The 13181-nt window shown below is 43.1% G+C and overlaps 1 protein-coding gene across 1 annotated transcript in view; it reads right to left on the reverse strand.

Annotated features, from left to right (window-relative positions):
- Nucleotides 1-9836: 9836 nt before the first annotated feature.
- LRP2 (LDL receptor related protein 2) overlaps nucleotides 9837-13181 on the reverse strand; it is a 204196-nt gene continuing 200851 nt past the window's right edge. The window contains exons 77-79 of the mRNA XM_058664591.1: nucleotides 13043-13150; nucleotides 11546-11617; nucleotides 9837-11372 (exon numbers count right to left, since the gene is read on the reverse strand). Of these exons, the coding sequence (XP_058520574.1) occupies nucleotides 11202-11372; nucleotides 11546-11617; nucleotides 13043-13150 (351 nt within the window). The 3' untranslated portion in view covers nucleotides 9837-11201. The remainder of the gene's footprint in view (nucleotides 11373-11545; nucleotides 11618-13042; nucleotides 13151-13181) is intronic.

A 13181-nucleotide genomic window follows, 5' to 3' on the forward strand; every position in this document is an offset into this window, starting at 1 on the left:
ACCCAGAGAGTAAAATAGCATATGCAAAAATGGCTTGATGGAAGCCAGCTGTTGCAGTCTTCTCAAAAGACCAGAAACCCAATGTGGGTAGCTCACAACTGCCCAGCTCTGTGTAGGAATTTAGGGATTCTGGGGTGGGGAATGAGGGTGGGGAGAGCCTTTCTACCTGCATCCAGGTTAATTTTCAATAGGGAGATTCATTATCTGTCAGTAAATCCATATTTTGACTTTTTGTTTTCTTCTAAGCTGCTGGGGCTTAACTTCTCAATTGAATAGCATGACCAAATGATTATTTTAAAAACATTCAAGGAGTTTGCCTCACGGGTTCCAAAAGTTCGTAGAAAATGCATTTACAGAAAATGGTTCTCAAAATTCTTCTGCACCAAAATAAATAATAAAATAAATTTTGTTTCCCATGAACTCTCACATTTTTTTAAATGGTTAGAAGCAGGCAAAGAGCACGCCCATTTGCTGGTTAGCACAGTGCACACCTGTGACAGCCAGTGTGAGAGTCAAAATTAGAAATTCAATCAGAACTCCCAGTTGGGTGACAGAAGCCCAACAGCCTGGGCCACCACTATAGCCACAATTACTGTCTTGAAAGGAACCCGGAAGCAGGAGTCAAAGCCAGGAATTGAACCCAGGCAGTCTGGGACAGGCAGGCATCTTAACCACTAAGCTAAATGCCCACACCCATTTTCCATAAACTATTTGAGGTATGACCGTGGGAACTCATCTGTCACTGGAGACTCAGAATTCAAGGGAAGGGTGTCTCTCTTTCCATTGCATTAGCTGACATTTAGTCAGCACTTACTCAGTGCTGAATACAATCGTTATGAAGGGCTATGGACAGAGGTGTGAAGCTGGCTATTATCCTGAAGACACTCACCCAGGGTATGAAAGATATTCAAGGAAAAGGAGGATGACAATGTCTGGCAAGACCAGAATGGAGATGAACTTGGCAGGCTGTGGGAATGCTGAGAAGAAGTATGTATTCCCAGGAAACTGCAAAGAGAAGTTATTGTGGGATGAACCGAGCTGTTTGATTCTACCATCTGTTCTGAAGCAGAGCTCAGAACAATCGTGACAGCATTCTGTCTTATTTTCTGCCTCTTCATTTTCAATGATTGAGTCAGTCCTATGGTCATGACACAATAGGCGGCATTTCCAGTCCGTCCTAGCAGATTAATTTTTCACAGAATAAATCAAGGTATTTGTTAATCACATATTTAGATGCTAAGAACTTGCATGTAAAGCTGGTCAGGGTTAGCTTGGTCCTTCACATAGGTAGAAAAGCCAGCTCCTCGCTAGCTGAAGCACCCTACTCCAGGGTTACAAGGAGGTCCATACACTTAACCAAAGACTTTGCCTCCAAGGATTCCTGTGGAAACTGCATCAGTGATGGTCAAAGAAAGGCTACTAATGCTCATGATCCAGAATGGATTTATCTGCCCTGGATAAAATGGAAGGCACTGAAATTTGCTTTGGATGGGAAGCTTTGATAGGCATTAAGAAATGGTTTCAGACTAAGAAGCTGTTGGGCATTTAGGGCAGAGTGACATAGGGATGAAGCAGGAATCTGATCTGGATGGGCTAGAGCAGCCCATTTCCTTGCCTGGCTATGTCAGAACTTAGGGTAGCTGTGAGCACAGAACTGTCTAGGTCTCCCACAGGATGCTCACTCAATCGCTGCAGCCATCGTCTGAAGCCCACAAGATGTGGATTAGCAAGAAGCTGAGTCAGAAGCAGAGGAAAAACTCGACCAGACACTTTCATACAAGATATGAATATCCCAAAGGCAACGTCAGTGTTATGCCAAACAACCATCCCATATCCAGAATTTTTAGAAGGACTTTCTTTTTTAACTTTTTAAAAAGGATTTATTTATATTACCTGAAAGTGTTACAGAGAGAGAGAGAGAGAAATCTTCTGTCTGCTGGTTCACTTCTCCAGTGGCTACAATGTCCAGAACTGCGTCTATCCAAAGCCAGGAGCTAGGAGCTTCCTCAGGCCATCCTCTGCTGTTATTTCAGGCCAGCTGGGAGCTGGATCAGAAGTGAAGTAGTTGGCACTCCATCTGGTATCCAAATGGGAAGCCAGTACTGCTGGCAGAGGATTAAAAAACTTTCTATGCCTTCATGGTTTTCAAAGTTTTCACACGTAGCCTTCCCAGGCTCTCTTGAGAGAGAAATAATAACAACAAATCTAGGTTAGACTAATGATTAAAACTTCAAGTTTAAAATTTAGTAATTCAAAATTTTAAAAAAATTCAAGTTTGACTGCCAAAGAACAAAAAATTATGATTCACTTGCTGCTTTGGGGTTATTTTTTCTCTAATGGAGAGTCGTTGGTGGGCCTCAGGTCCCATCAGAAGTCAGCAGGATGCCATGCATTCTTCCCAGGTGATTGTCCACCTCCCCTGCCAGCCTCTCACCTGCATGAGGACTCCTCTTTTTGCTCCAGCAAAATCAGTAGGAGTCCCTGGCCTCTTGCAAGTCCCTGGAGCCTGGGATCTGTAAAGGATGCTTGCAAGAGTCTCATGTGCAAAAAAACAGGGCATAGCAACTGTCAACCCTGAAACTGATAGGTTAGTCCTCAGATACAAAACAGGGGCATTTCCCAAGATTCGTTTCTGTGACAGTCCACCTAGAGGAAGATAGTATTTGAGGACAAAAATTAATATGCTGTTACTCTACTTCCTTTCTTTCCAGTTGCTACATAAGCTTAGAACTTAGTAAAACAGCTGTGTTAAGTTTGAAAGGAATTAAATTTTATACAAAGACTGGAGTAGAGAGGAAACATTGAACCTCAGCATCTGAAAGCCAGAAGTGATCACAGAGAAAACCTTGCTCAATTTTCTAATTTTCCAAATAAATTGACCAGGAACTACAATCTTTTACTCATGGTCATATGGTCAGTTAGTGAGAGCTCATTCACTCCATGAACCATGTGACTTGACAGTATGACTGAAGCCTTTATGCAAGGGTGTGTGTTTGTGTGTGTGTGTGTGTGTGTGTTTAATTATAACTTTTAAGAGACAGAGGCAGTGAGAGAGAAAGAGCACACTTGATCTACTGGATCAGTCCCACATGTCCCAAATTCTCACAATGAAGCTAAAGCTGGCAGCTAGGAACATAACTCTGGACTTCCATGGGTGGCAGGGACCCATTACTTGAGCCACCATTGTTACCACTCAGGATCCACATTAGTAGGAAGCTAGAGCCAGAGTCCGAGCCAAGCACTGAGCCCAGGTATTAAGATGTGGTGCGTTGGCATCTTAACCTATGTCTTAACCACACAGGCAAGGTTAAACAAGATTCTTGGCAAAGATTAAAGATGAATAAATGCATTCCCCCACCTAAAACCAGTTATCTCCATATTGCACATTATCATTGTCTTTGCTGCAAATAAACTCTCAAAGGGTTTTCAAAATCTGGTTCTTTTTTAATTTGGGGGAATGGTGGCAACATACGGTGCCAAGAGCAGCTCAATGTTGCTTATTTTCTAAAGCTTAAGTATATGCCTCACTTTAGTCTTAGAAGTTGCAAAAAAAAAAAAAAAGAAGAAGAAGAAGAAGGGTGGGAGGTGCAGGGGTCCATGTGGTTGGGGCAGACAGTGTGGAGCTGTGACAAGCGTAGCTCCTCAGTTAACAAAGCTATGAGGAGTTTTTGGCTGCATGGCAAGACCCGGCAGAATGTCTCTCTAATCACCTCATTGCTTCCTCACCACATTGTATGAACATTCAATCACCTCCCTTATATTTCAAGGAATTTTCTTAAGGGTGTTGTTTTTCTGCAGATGTGGATGATTTCTATAGCTAGAACTGATTTTATCAATCACATTATAGTAAAAGGGTCTTTAGCAACTTAAGGCATTAAGACCCAGCTAAAAGCATACAGTAGCACAACTGAGCCTACATTGTTCCCAAATGTCTTATGGTGTGCCCACTTTTGATCTGGAACTTACTTTAAGATGCGTGATGTTCTCCTTAAGAAAAAGCTTGATAATAACTTGGAACAGATGGCAATCATGGAGGTACAAAGAGTTTGTTTATTGTGCAGCCTTGAACTGCTACAATACATGAAATGACGCATTTTGGCTTCCCACCACATAAAGCAGAAAGCATATGGGGTGTTTTCTAAAGGGAGATAAATGCTGAGATCCTCTAGAGGAAATTGATTTGAAAATTCTACCTTACATTGGCACTTACATTTAGGGAAAGAAAATAGTTTGAAAAGATAAAAAAGTTTTTTGTAAAGGCTCTCTGTTCGTAAAAAGGCTGAGTTGCCCTGATCCTTCTCACTACCCTTTAATGAAAGAACAAAAAACAACTGAATTAGTACTAGGTGAAGGTGATGGTAATTAGCATATGACTGATTATAAGATTTAACAAAGAATCTATGAAATACACCTTTATAAATTCCTTTCATTTATAAGCTTTTTTATTTTTGTATTCTTGATATTGTAAGTAATATTTGTTCAGGTTTAATGAAAATTGATTTTGGATAGAAGCAAACTGTCACTACGTAACCACATGTGCTGTCAACCATGGAGTTCCTGGCTTCAGCCAGGTGACTACAGGTTTGAATGAGTAATGGTTTGCTGAAAATGTTTTCTTTGAAGCAGAATAATAATATTTTTTTAGAATTGTTATTGTATTCTTTTGACCATGAAATAAAAATGAAACAATTGGATGTTGTACAAAAGCTTGAGATGATTTCTGTATAAATAAAGATGGCAGCTTTTTTGAGTTGTCCATTATGAGCATCTTGCTGTAGTGGTTCACATCTCTTCTTGTCTTCTTGCCAATCCACACATCCTTTGCAAGCTCTCAAGTCAGCCGGAGCTGGTCTCCTGCAGGAGTGGGGGATCTTGCCTCCCTTGGAGTCCTGTCCTGTCACTATTCTCATTCTTAAATAAACCTTGCTTTACACACTGAAATGGTCCACATGAAAATTCTTTTGTGTAAGACAAGAAACAAGGTTGCTGTCATCTTTCATGTCAAATTCCCTTCAACAGTTTTGGTGATGGGGCTTAGATAAACTTCATTGCCACTTGGACCCAGCTCAAGTTTGACTCCAGCTAGCATCCTACCATATTGTCCGATGATGTTGTCAAGATGTGAAGTGTTGGAGAATCTTAAATTATGGGCCCAGCGCATTGGCTCAGTGGCCAAATCTTCACCTTGCACATGCTGGGATCCCGTGCAGGCACCAGTTCACGTCCCCACTCCATTTCCAATTCAGTTCCCTGCTTGTGGCCTAGGAAAGCAGTCAAGGATGACCCAAAACCTTGGGACCCTGCATCCACACGGGAGACCCAGAAGAAGTTCCTAGCTCCTGGCTTCAGATTGGCTCAGCTCTGGCCTTTGCAGTTACTTGGAGAGTGAACCAAAAGATGGAAGATCTTTCTGTCTTTTCTCTGTAAATCTGCCTTTCCAATTAAAATAGAATTTTAAGAAAAAATATAAAGTTGTAAAAAGAGCTGAACAAAATTTGGTAATCATGAATGTAGAGTTCATCTTATAAAAGTTGAATTAAGAGATGTTTATTTTGGTGCAAAATTTGAGATCCACACATTAGATTTTTTTCATAATACACAATTTTTATGACCCTGGCACAACTGTGCTCTTGGAAATTGTCTACACCCCACATGTTCTGTTCTAAGACTTTTTCATTGTCAGGGAAAACTCAAGACTTTTCGAGTTCTCCCAGTTCCTTGGCCCATATGATTTTTCCTGAGGAAATTATACCCATAATCGGACTTAGGGAAACTAACAAACAATATAGCCAAAGAAAAGTTCTTTGCCAGTCAGTCTAGAGACTTGAAAAGGGATAGAAGACTAAATTCACAGTTTAACAAGTTCTTTCATTCAACAAAGATGCCAGTTACTAGACGCCAGAAATCTGTGGAAGGTGCTACTCTGGGTTTTTGAAACAAGAAAAGCCGACGGGACAAGAGCCTTGAGATAGATTCGGGTAAGGTCTGCTTCCGCCACCGCTCTGTCCCCCACGCTGTGACCTCAATGTGCACTTCTGCCTTCTCAGCCTTGGTTAGCCATCGTCCATGTGTGAGAGCATTTAACCCCTTTCCTAACTCCTTCAACATACAATAAAACAAGACCCAACTGTGAACCGTCGCTACTCTCTCCTCATTACAAACAAGGTACAAGGCCTGCATAAAACCTTAATCACTCCCACAACATGTTTCATTTTAAAAACATATCAAATGGTAGCTATTCCCATTTGGAATCGCAGGACTCAGCCTTGGGAATGAGTAAAATTATCTTTTTTATTATTGTTTGATATTTTTTGACAATCTTTACATAGTTCATTAGGGTAAAAAGGTTCAAGGGCTACAGGAAAGTGGGTAAGACTATTAGTTCCATATTGTTTCCTTCATGTGTCTGAGGTAAAAGGTGGATTTTAAGGGAGAAGCCCCACCCAGTCTCCCACCCGCCCCAGGTCCCTGATGTGGGGCATGCTCCGAGGGTTTTGCTCAAGTGGTTTTGATAGTTCAACAGTCATGAATTGCTGCCAATCTCGCCACACCAAGCATGATGAGGTCGTTGAAGAATCCACTGATTGATATTGTCCATCTTAGAGTCTGTGTTTGCCCAGTTTTTCACTGCCAACATATGACTGAGATGGCTGATTGACTTATTCTGTCCTCTGTCTTTTCATGGTTAGGGTCCTGAGTCTGGCAGTTTGATTGGAGAGATCCCCAAAGAAACTTTGTCTGAGGTGTTCCCAGACCAGATTCTTGTATGTACTAGCAACTACACGGCCCAGCACAGTTCATCGCTCTGATCAGCTGGTGGTTGCAATTGCTGGGTTGGTTCTGTTTTCAGCCCTGTCTCCCACTGGAACCAATGGTTGTTGCACTACAGCCTGATTCTGCCCAGCACACACTTGGCCCTCACATAAACCAGTGGGAGCTGCAGCCTAGTTGGAGCGACCCACAATAACCCCCACCAGGCTTGCCCCCTGCCTTGGTTTGCCAGTATGTGCAGCAAACTAGTCCAGTCTGTCCCACATACCATTTGGCTCTCATACATGTCATCGGGTATGAAAGCCTAGTTCCATCTAACCAGCTCAACTATCCAGCCCATACAGATGTTGTTGGGTGTCTCTCTGTATAGCCACTCCAGTCCCTGTCCTGGTTTTCATGTCCTCCAGTGGGAGTGGTAACCCAAGAGGGAGGAGCCCACTATTTCCCTCCCAGGCCTCTCCTACTCCCGGATTATGCACTCTCCAGGTGGTTGTGTGGTTTGACTTGACAGAATTAGCCCCCAGTGCCAGTTTCTGCCAGCTGATGCTGTGGCTAAGCCCAAACAACCCTCACCCACTCTAATTGTAGTTTGTACCAGTAGGAACAATCAGCCCACCCTGGCTTTTTCCAGATCTAGTCCGAATGAGGCGCACAGGTGTTGTAGCCCTGCTTAATCTGGTCTGCCCCCATCCCAGCTCACACTCTCCAGTGGGAGTAGCTGTCCAGCAAGAGAACCCCCTTTTTATTCCCCCTGCCACCTCTGCCCACTCCCTTCCTGGTTCTCATGTGTGCTGTTGGGCACTGAGGTCACATCTGTTACAGGTCACCTCACCTTGGCATTCCATAATGTACGTGACCAATCTTGGCTTGACTTATACTCTGTTCTGGTGCTCGGATTCGCCAATGCATGACGTGAAGTGGTTCAGTCTGGTCTGCCCCTGACCCATGCCAAATGTATGCCAGTGGTAAACTTTCCATGGCTTGTTCTGGGCTGTTTCCTATCATGCTTCTTGCGCTTACCTGCAGGGTCTGTGTCCTGCCAGAGGAGTTGTCCAGGCTCCTCCATCAGAACCTCTCCCAATGTCAGATTTTGCACATACCAGTGGGTCCATGAGCCAGCCCTACTCAGTTCACCTCCTGTCCTAGCAGGAACAGTGTCTTTTCCTGACTGGCCTTCAACTCAATCTGGTTCTTGCTGTTGGATGTTTCAGCCCAGCCATGGCTTGTCCATACCCACATACAGCTCACACACATGGCTCAGCAGGGGCTGAGACCTATCCTTGTCCATCCCACATCTACCCTGGTCCTCCAAAACACCAGATGGTGTTGAAGTCCAGCCCGGCTTGGTGCATCCAGTTCTAGTCCACACTTGTGCCAAGGGAGACTACAACTATATCATGATCAGAACACAGACCCCATTCCAGCCCTGTGCTCCTCTGTGGGAACCTCAACCCAGCTAGGGTGTCCCATTAGCTCCTACCTGGCCTGTTCCCAGCCATAGATCACGTGCATGCCACTGGTTGCTCTGACTCAGCTTGGCACAGCCCCTTACCTGTCCTGACCCTGCCTTAGACACTGTGGCTTAGTGTCCCTGGCTCACGCAGACCAGCAGGTGCAAGAACCTAGCTTGGCATGACCTGTGCTCCATCCTGACTTCTAATTTTGCTTGTGGGCTAAGGTTTGCTCAGACCATTGATGGCAGGCTCCTTGGTCACACCTAGCTTAGTCAATTACCACCCCATCTCTTGAACTAACCCATGGGGCTAGAATTTCCACGGGGTTTGGCCCACACATTCCCCCACAGAATCTACCCTCAGATATGGTTCTCTAGCGTGCTAGTTAATGTCGTGGCCCTGCCTAATGTGACCTGTCTCCTGACCCACCATCATGTCAGGAAATAGAACATGCTCCTGCTAGACAAGCCCCAAGTCTTAGGTTTTGCCTTGACTGGTATTCAGTGGTCAGCATTGTTCAGTGATTATAAGTTCTTCAATGGAAAAGTTACTCTGTCGTTGGGAATCTATAGGATTGATTCTCATCCCAGAAGCACAGTGGGTTCAATGTGGAGCTACCTAAGCAGCAATTCAAAGAACCAAAACCCCAGAGCTCGCTACTGGGCCGCCAGCAGGCAGAGCCTGGTGCCAAATGGCGTGCTGGTTGCCCAGGGACAGCTCACTGCGTGTCAGTGGTGGCTGGAGTCAGGGATCTGAGCATGAAGAAGTCCTGGTCTGGCACCCACCAGCAACCAGCAGGCTGCCATGGTTTTAGCCCCCAGGCCCAAAGTCGTGCCCCGCCTCAATCCCATCCCCCATCCAATGATGGTGGTGGGTGGGTCCTGTGCCCTCCCAGCTCTCCACACTTCCCTCTTTGGTGTACTCACCATGAAGGGAGCAGCCCCTGGAGCCCAGACAGGCCCGGGGACAGCTCACCACGTGCACATGGTGGCTGGAGTCAGGGATGTAAACTATCTTATAAGCGTTTAGAAACACTGTGGCCTTGGCTGTCTTCCTCAGACTTCAGCAGTGCGAATGATCATGGCTACCATTGACAGGGCTTGCTTTATGCCAGGTACTGGGCTATACTGTACATACATTTTCACATTGGACGCACACAACCAATTCTGCAGCTGAGGTTAAAAAGAAAAAAAAAACAACTTATAGGCTCTGAGGTCCTAGCCCCTATGCTGGAAGTAATGAGCTGGGATGCTGTGCTCCTGGCAAATAAATGTCAGGAGGAGGACACAGTTATCAGAGCAACAGGGATGAGTTCCTTTCCTTTACGATCTGCATTACCCGGGGACAGCACTCAGAGACTGGTGGCCACTGACTATTAGTTGAGTTGAAACCTGACATCAATTCGTTCCTGGAGATGTGTTTTGCACTATTCCAGAATATTGTGGACAAACAAAATGAATACTGAGGCTTACAGGTTTTTAAAGTAATATTTTGGATTTGTTTCCATGAAGAAGTGGAACAAAATAGACACAACCAAAAAGCACTCGAGCTTTCATCACAGCAAAACACAACTGATTCATAATCAGGCTAAAGAAGCACACGGGTGATGTGATAAAATATACATTTATTAGAAAATTTCCAGCAGCATCATTTCCAGTTGTTTTTCTTAGCAAAACACATTTCAAAGTAATTACAATCAGGACTCAAAATATGAGCAGCAAAAATATGTTGAGAACTCAGCAAAAAAATAATCAGTAGTACATTTCATTCATCCATCCATTCATTCATTGTTTAATAAATGTGCAAGATGAGCACAGAAAGCCAGGAAAGCTGTGTGCTATGAAAGTTGAATTTCCTGCTATGGATCCTGTTGTGGAAACTAGAACAACTATTCAAGAGAAGAGCACGGCAATACAGTACATCATGATACAAATATACAGATTAGGCAAAGGACCTAAAAAGGCCCATTAAGAATGGATTCCCTTTCTGTTCATGTTCAACTTAGTAAATAAATAGTCATTATAATCGTATTTTCTCACACAGAAAATAAAAACCCAGTTGAGGCTTTATTTCACTGGTATATGTTTTGTGCCTTTACCAAGACAAAAATTTGGTTCTAGTAATTCAGCTCCCAAATTCCACGTCCTGGAGCAAGTGACCACCTGAGATGTCAGGCAAGGTCATAAGTTGCTGCATGGCCCATCAAGGGAAAGGACTCGTTCAATGAAACACAAACTTGCTAACGGACACACTTGTATTTCACGACATGGCATTTCTCCATAGACACTACAAATACAAATGTTGACTCAATAGCTAGAGAGAAGGCACTTAGCAGCATGCTCTGGTTAGACAACAAGAGCACACAGAGGGTGAGGTTGAATCACTTTTCCTGCCTTCTGTGCTATCTGGGTCATCCATCATCCAGTTCAAATGTCAACAACACGTAATGGGCTCCATCAATACATCTGTTAACCAAGTTGACATGCGAAATGGAACATTAAGTGCTGGTGTGTAAAAATGGACCCAAGAGTGAGATCTGAGTTCCTTCCTGGATAATTTGAAAGGAAGTGTAAATGATGTCTCTTAGTCAGGCATAGCTAAAGTTCCCCAAGTCATTTCCCTTCCTCAATGGATCATTTACCGGAACAATCACCAACCATTTCAACAGATACTTTTATTAGCAAATTCAATGATGTGATAATCTTTCCAAAATTTACAAATGTACAATATATTTATAGCATTACCTTCAGAAAGCTTCAGTGCAAAGATATACATATAGTACATATTGTGGGAATTATTTGTAAAAATAGAAAATGGCGTAAGTTAAAAAAAACACACACAAGACACTTCCAACGGTAGGCAAACAGAGAAAAAATATATTTTTATAAAGTACTGAATGTGAACTCTTTTCATCTGCTTGTAAAAAATACATGTGCAAAAAGGTGTTTCTAGTAATCCCTTAGATAGCTAGTATAGCTATACCTCAGAGTCGTCTTTCACAGCTTTCACAAGGTTTGCAGTATCTTTAAAAGTGTCTTCTGTGGCACTATAGGCTGCTGTTGCGCCTCTTTTGGGAGAAATTTTCTCAGGGAAAGATGGCGAGGGAGGTGGGGCCACAGCATCTCCTTCCTTCTGCCCATTGTCCATCTGAAACCACAATAAAATCAGCCATTCAGTCCCCGCAACACAACTAGGAAGGGTTTGGTGTGAACATTCATCTTTGCCAGCCGACTCTAAAAACATGAGCGGTTTCTGAAGCTAGCCATGCAAATGATTTTGAGTGAACAGTGTCTGCATTATGGAAAATCACCAAAAATTACCTCTGCATAGATTGGATTTTCAAAGTTGGTTGTCTGTTTTGGCTTTCGTTTGAAGATATTCCATTTTGGTATCTTGGTGGAGAGAGGGGAAAAAAGTAAAAGAAAAACATTTTAGTAATGGAATTTGCTTTTCTTCTTGTCTAGGTTTTAAACCTTCTTCTCACTGAAGTACAAAGCAACCTCACGCCTAGAATCATGGACCCTGGTACATGGGGTTAATTAGTTTATTCCTTCCCAAGGCCCCTAACAACTGACACTCTCTGGATGGTTTCCACCTAACAGTTTCCAAACATGTCCTTGAGTTGTAATTTTCAGTTTCTAACTGCACCCATCAGCTCTAGAAGCTTTGACAGGCATCTCGCTCTGCCACTTCAGGATATATACAAAACCAACAAAACCAGGACAGCCCCACGAGCTTTCTGGGGCTGCCCAAAAGGGGAAAGAAAAGGTCACATTTAGCTCTGTTTCCTTCAACCAAGTCGTGACTCTTGTTCTTTCTTCATCATTTCCTCCTATTCTCCTGTGGCCTGGCCTAATCCCCTGCTGTGCACATTTGGGACGTGAACCAGCAGATGAAAGAAATACATAGCTCTCTGCCTCTCCCACTCCCTGTCACTCTGCCTTTCAAATAAGTAAACCTTAAGCAATAATGTAGCTTAAAGAAGAAAGGACTCCTCCCTTAAAAAATGCCAAAGTGAGATTATGGGTGGAAGAAAGAAATAAAGGATTGTGAAAGGGGGGACAAAGATCATTGATATAAACTCTTCCAGTTGGCATCAATTACATAATAAATTTTTTATCCAGGCCCAGAACAGCAGCCAATGTCTAGGTTGGTTCATGGCTAAGAATACAATGAGACTTCCAAGCTAACTTTGCAGATGCCAGCTGTGTTCATGAATTATGCAACTTTTAGAATAAAGAATGTGTGAAATGATAAATTTTCTAGTTATCCTTAGGTTTTTGTTTCTTTATATCATAAAAATAGTCAAAGAATCTAAGGACTGAGACATTTCTGATCCCAATGTCTTCAGGCAGAAGTACAAATGGCTGAAATCCAAGGAAAGCTCCACCAAATGGTAATTTTTTTAATCTCAATATCAAACACTGCATCAGGACACTGAGGGTAGTAACCACTGAATGATCAGTTGGACCGCTAAGGTGGAAGATGAGTGGATCCATAGGCAGATGAAGTGGGTATAAATTAGTGCCATCTAGTGGCAAAACTGTTAATAGCAACAGAATCAAGAACTACATGGCGTGTTCATGCAACAAAGATGCATGAAGCACACTGTACGAAAGTTGCATTATTCACAACTCAATGTCACAATATAGCAATCTTTGGGCATGATTTTAAAAATGTTTTTATTATCTGCTTCTACATATGTCGATCTATGGATCTGTTGAGATCTTCCTGATTTGCTTAGGATTTATAGCAACCCAGCAATCTCAACATTCTTTCCAAATCCCTCAAAAACTTCTGCAGTCAAACATTGTTACCTGAAACCCATCAGCACCCGGAGAGACTGCCGCTGTCTCTGGAACTGGCTCAAGAGGGTCCATGGCAACTCCATAATTCTTGTTATCCACATTTCCAGTTACCACCACCTGCAAAGCCATTGAGGGTCTTTATCCAGCT

This window comes from Ochotona princeps, chromosome 5, assembly GCF_030435755.1.
Source record: "Ochotona princeps isolate mOchPri1 chromosome 5, mOchPri1.hap1, whole genome shotgun sequence".
NCBI classification, from domain to species: domain Eukaryota; kingdom Metazoa; phylum Chordata; class Mammalia; order Lagomorpha; family Ochotonidae; genus Ochotona; species Ochotona princeps.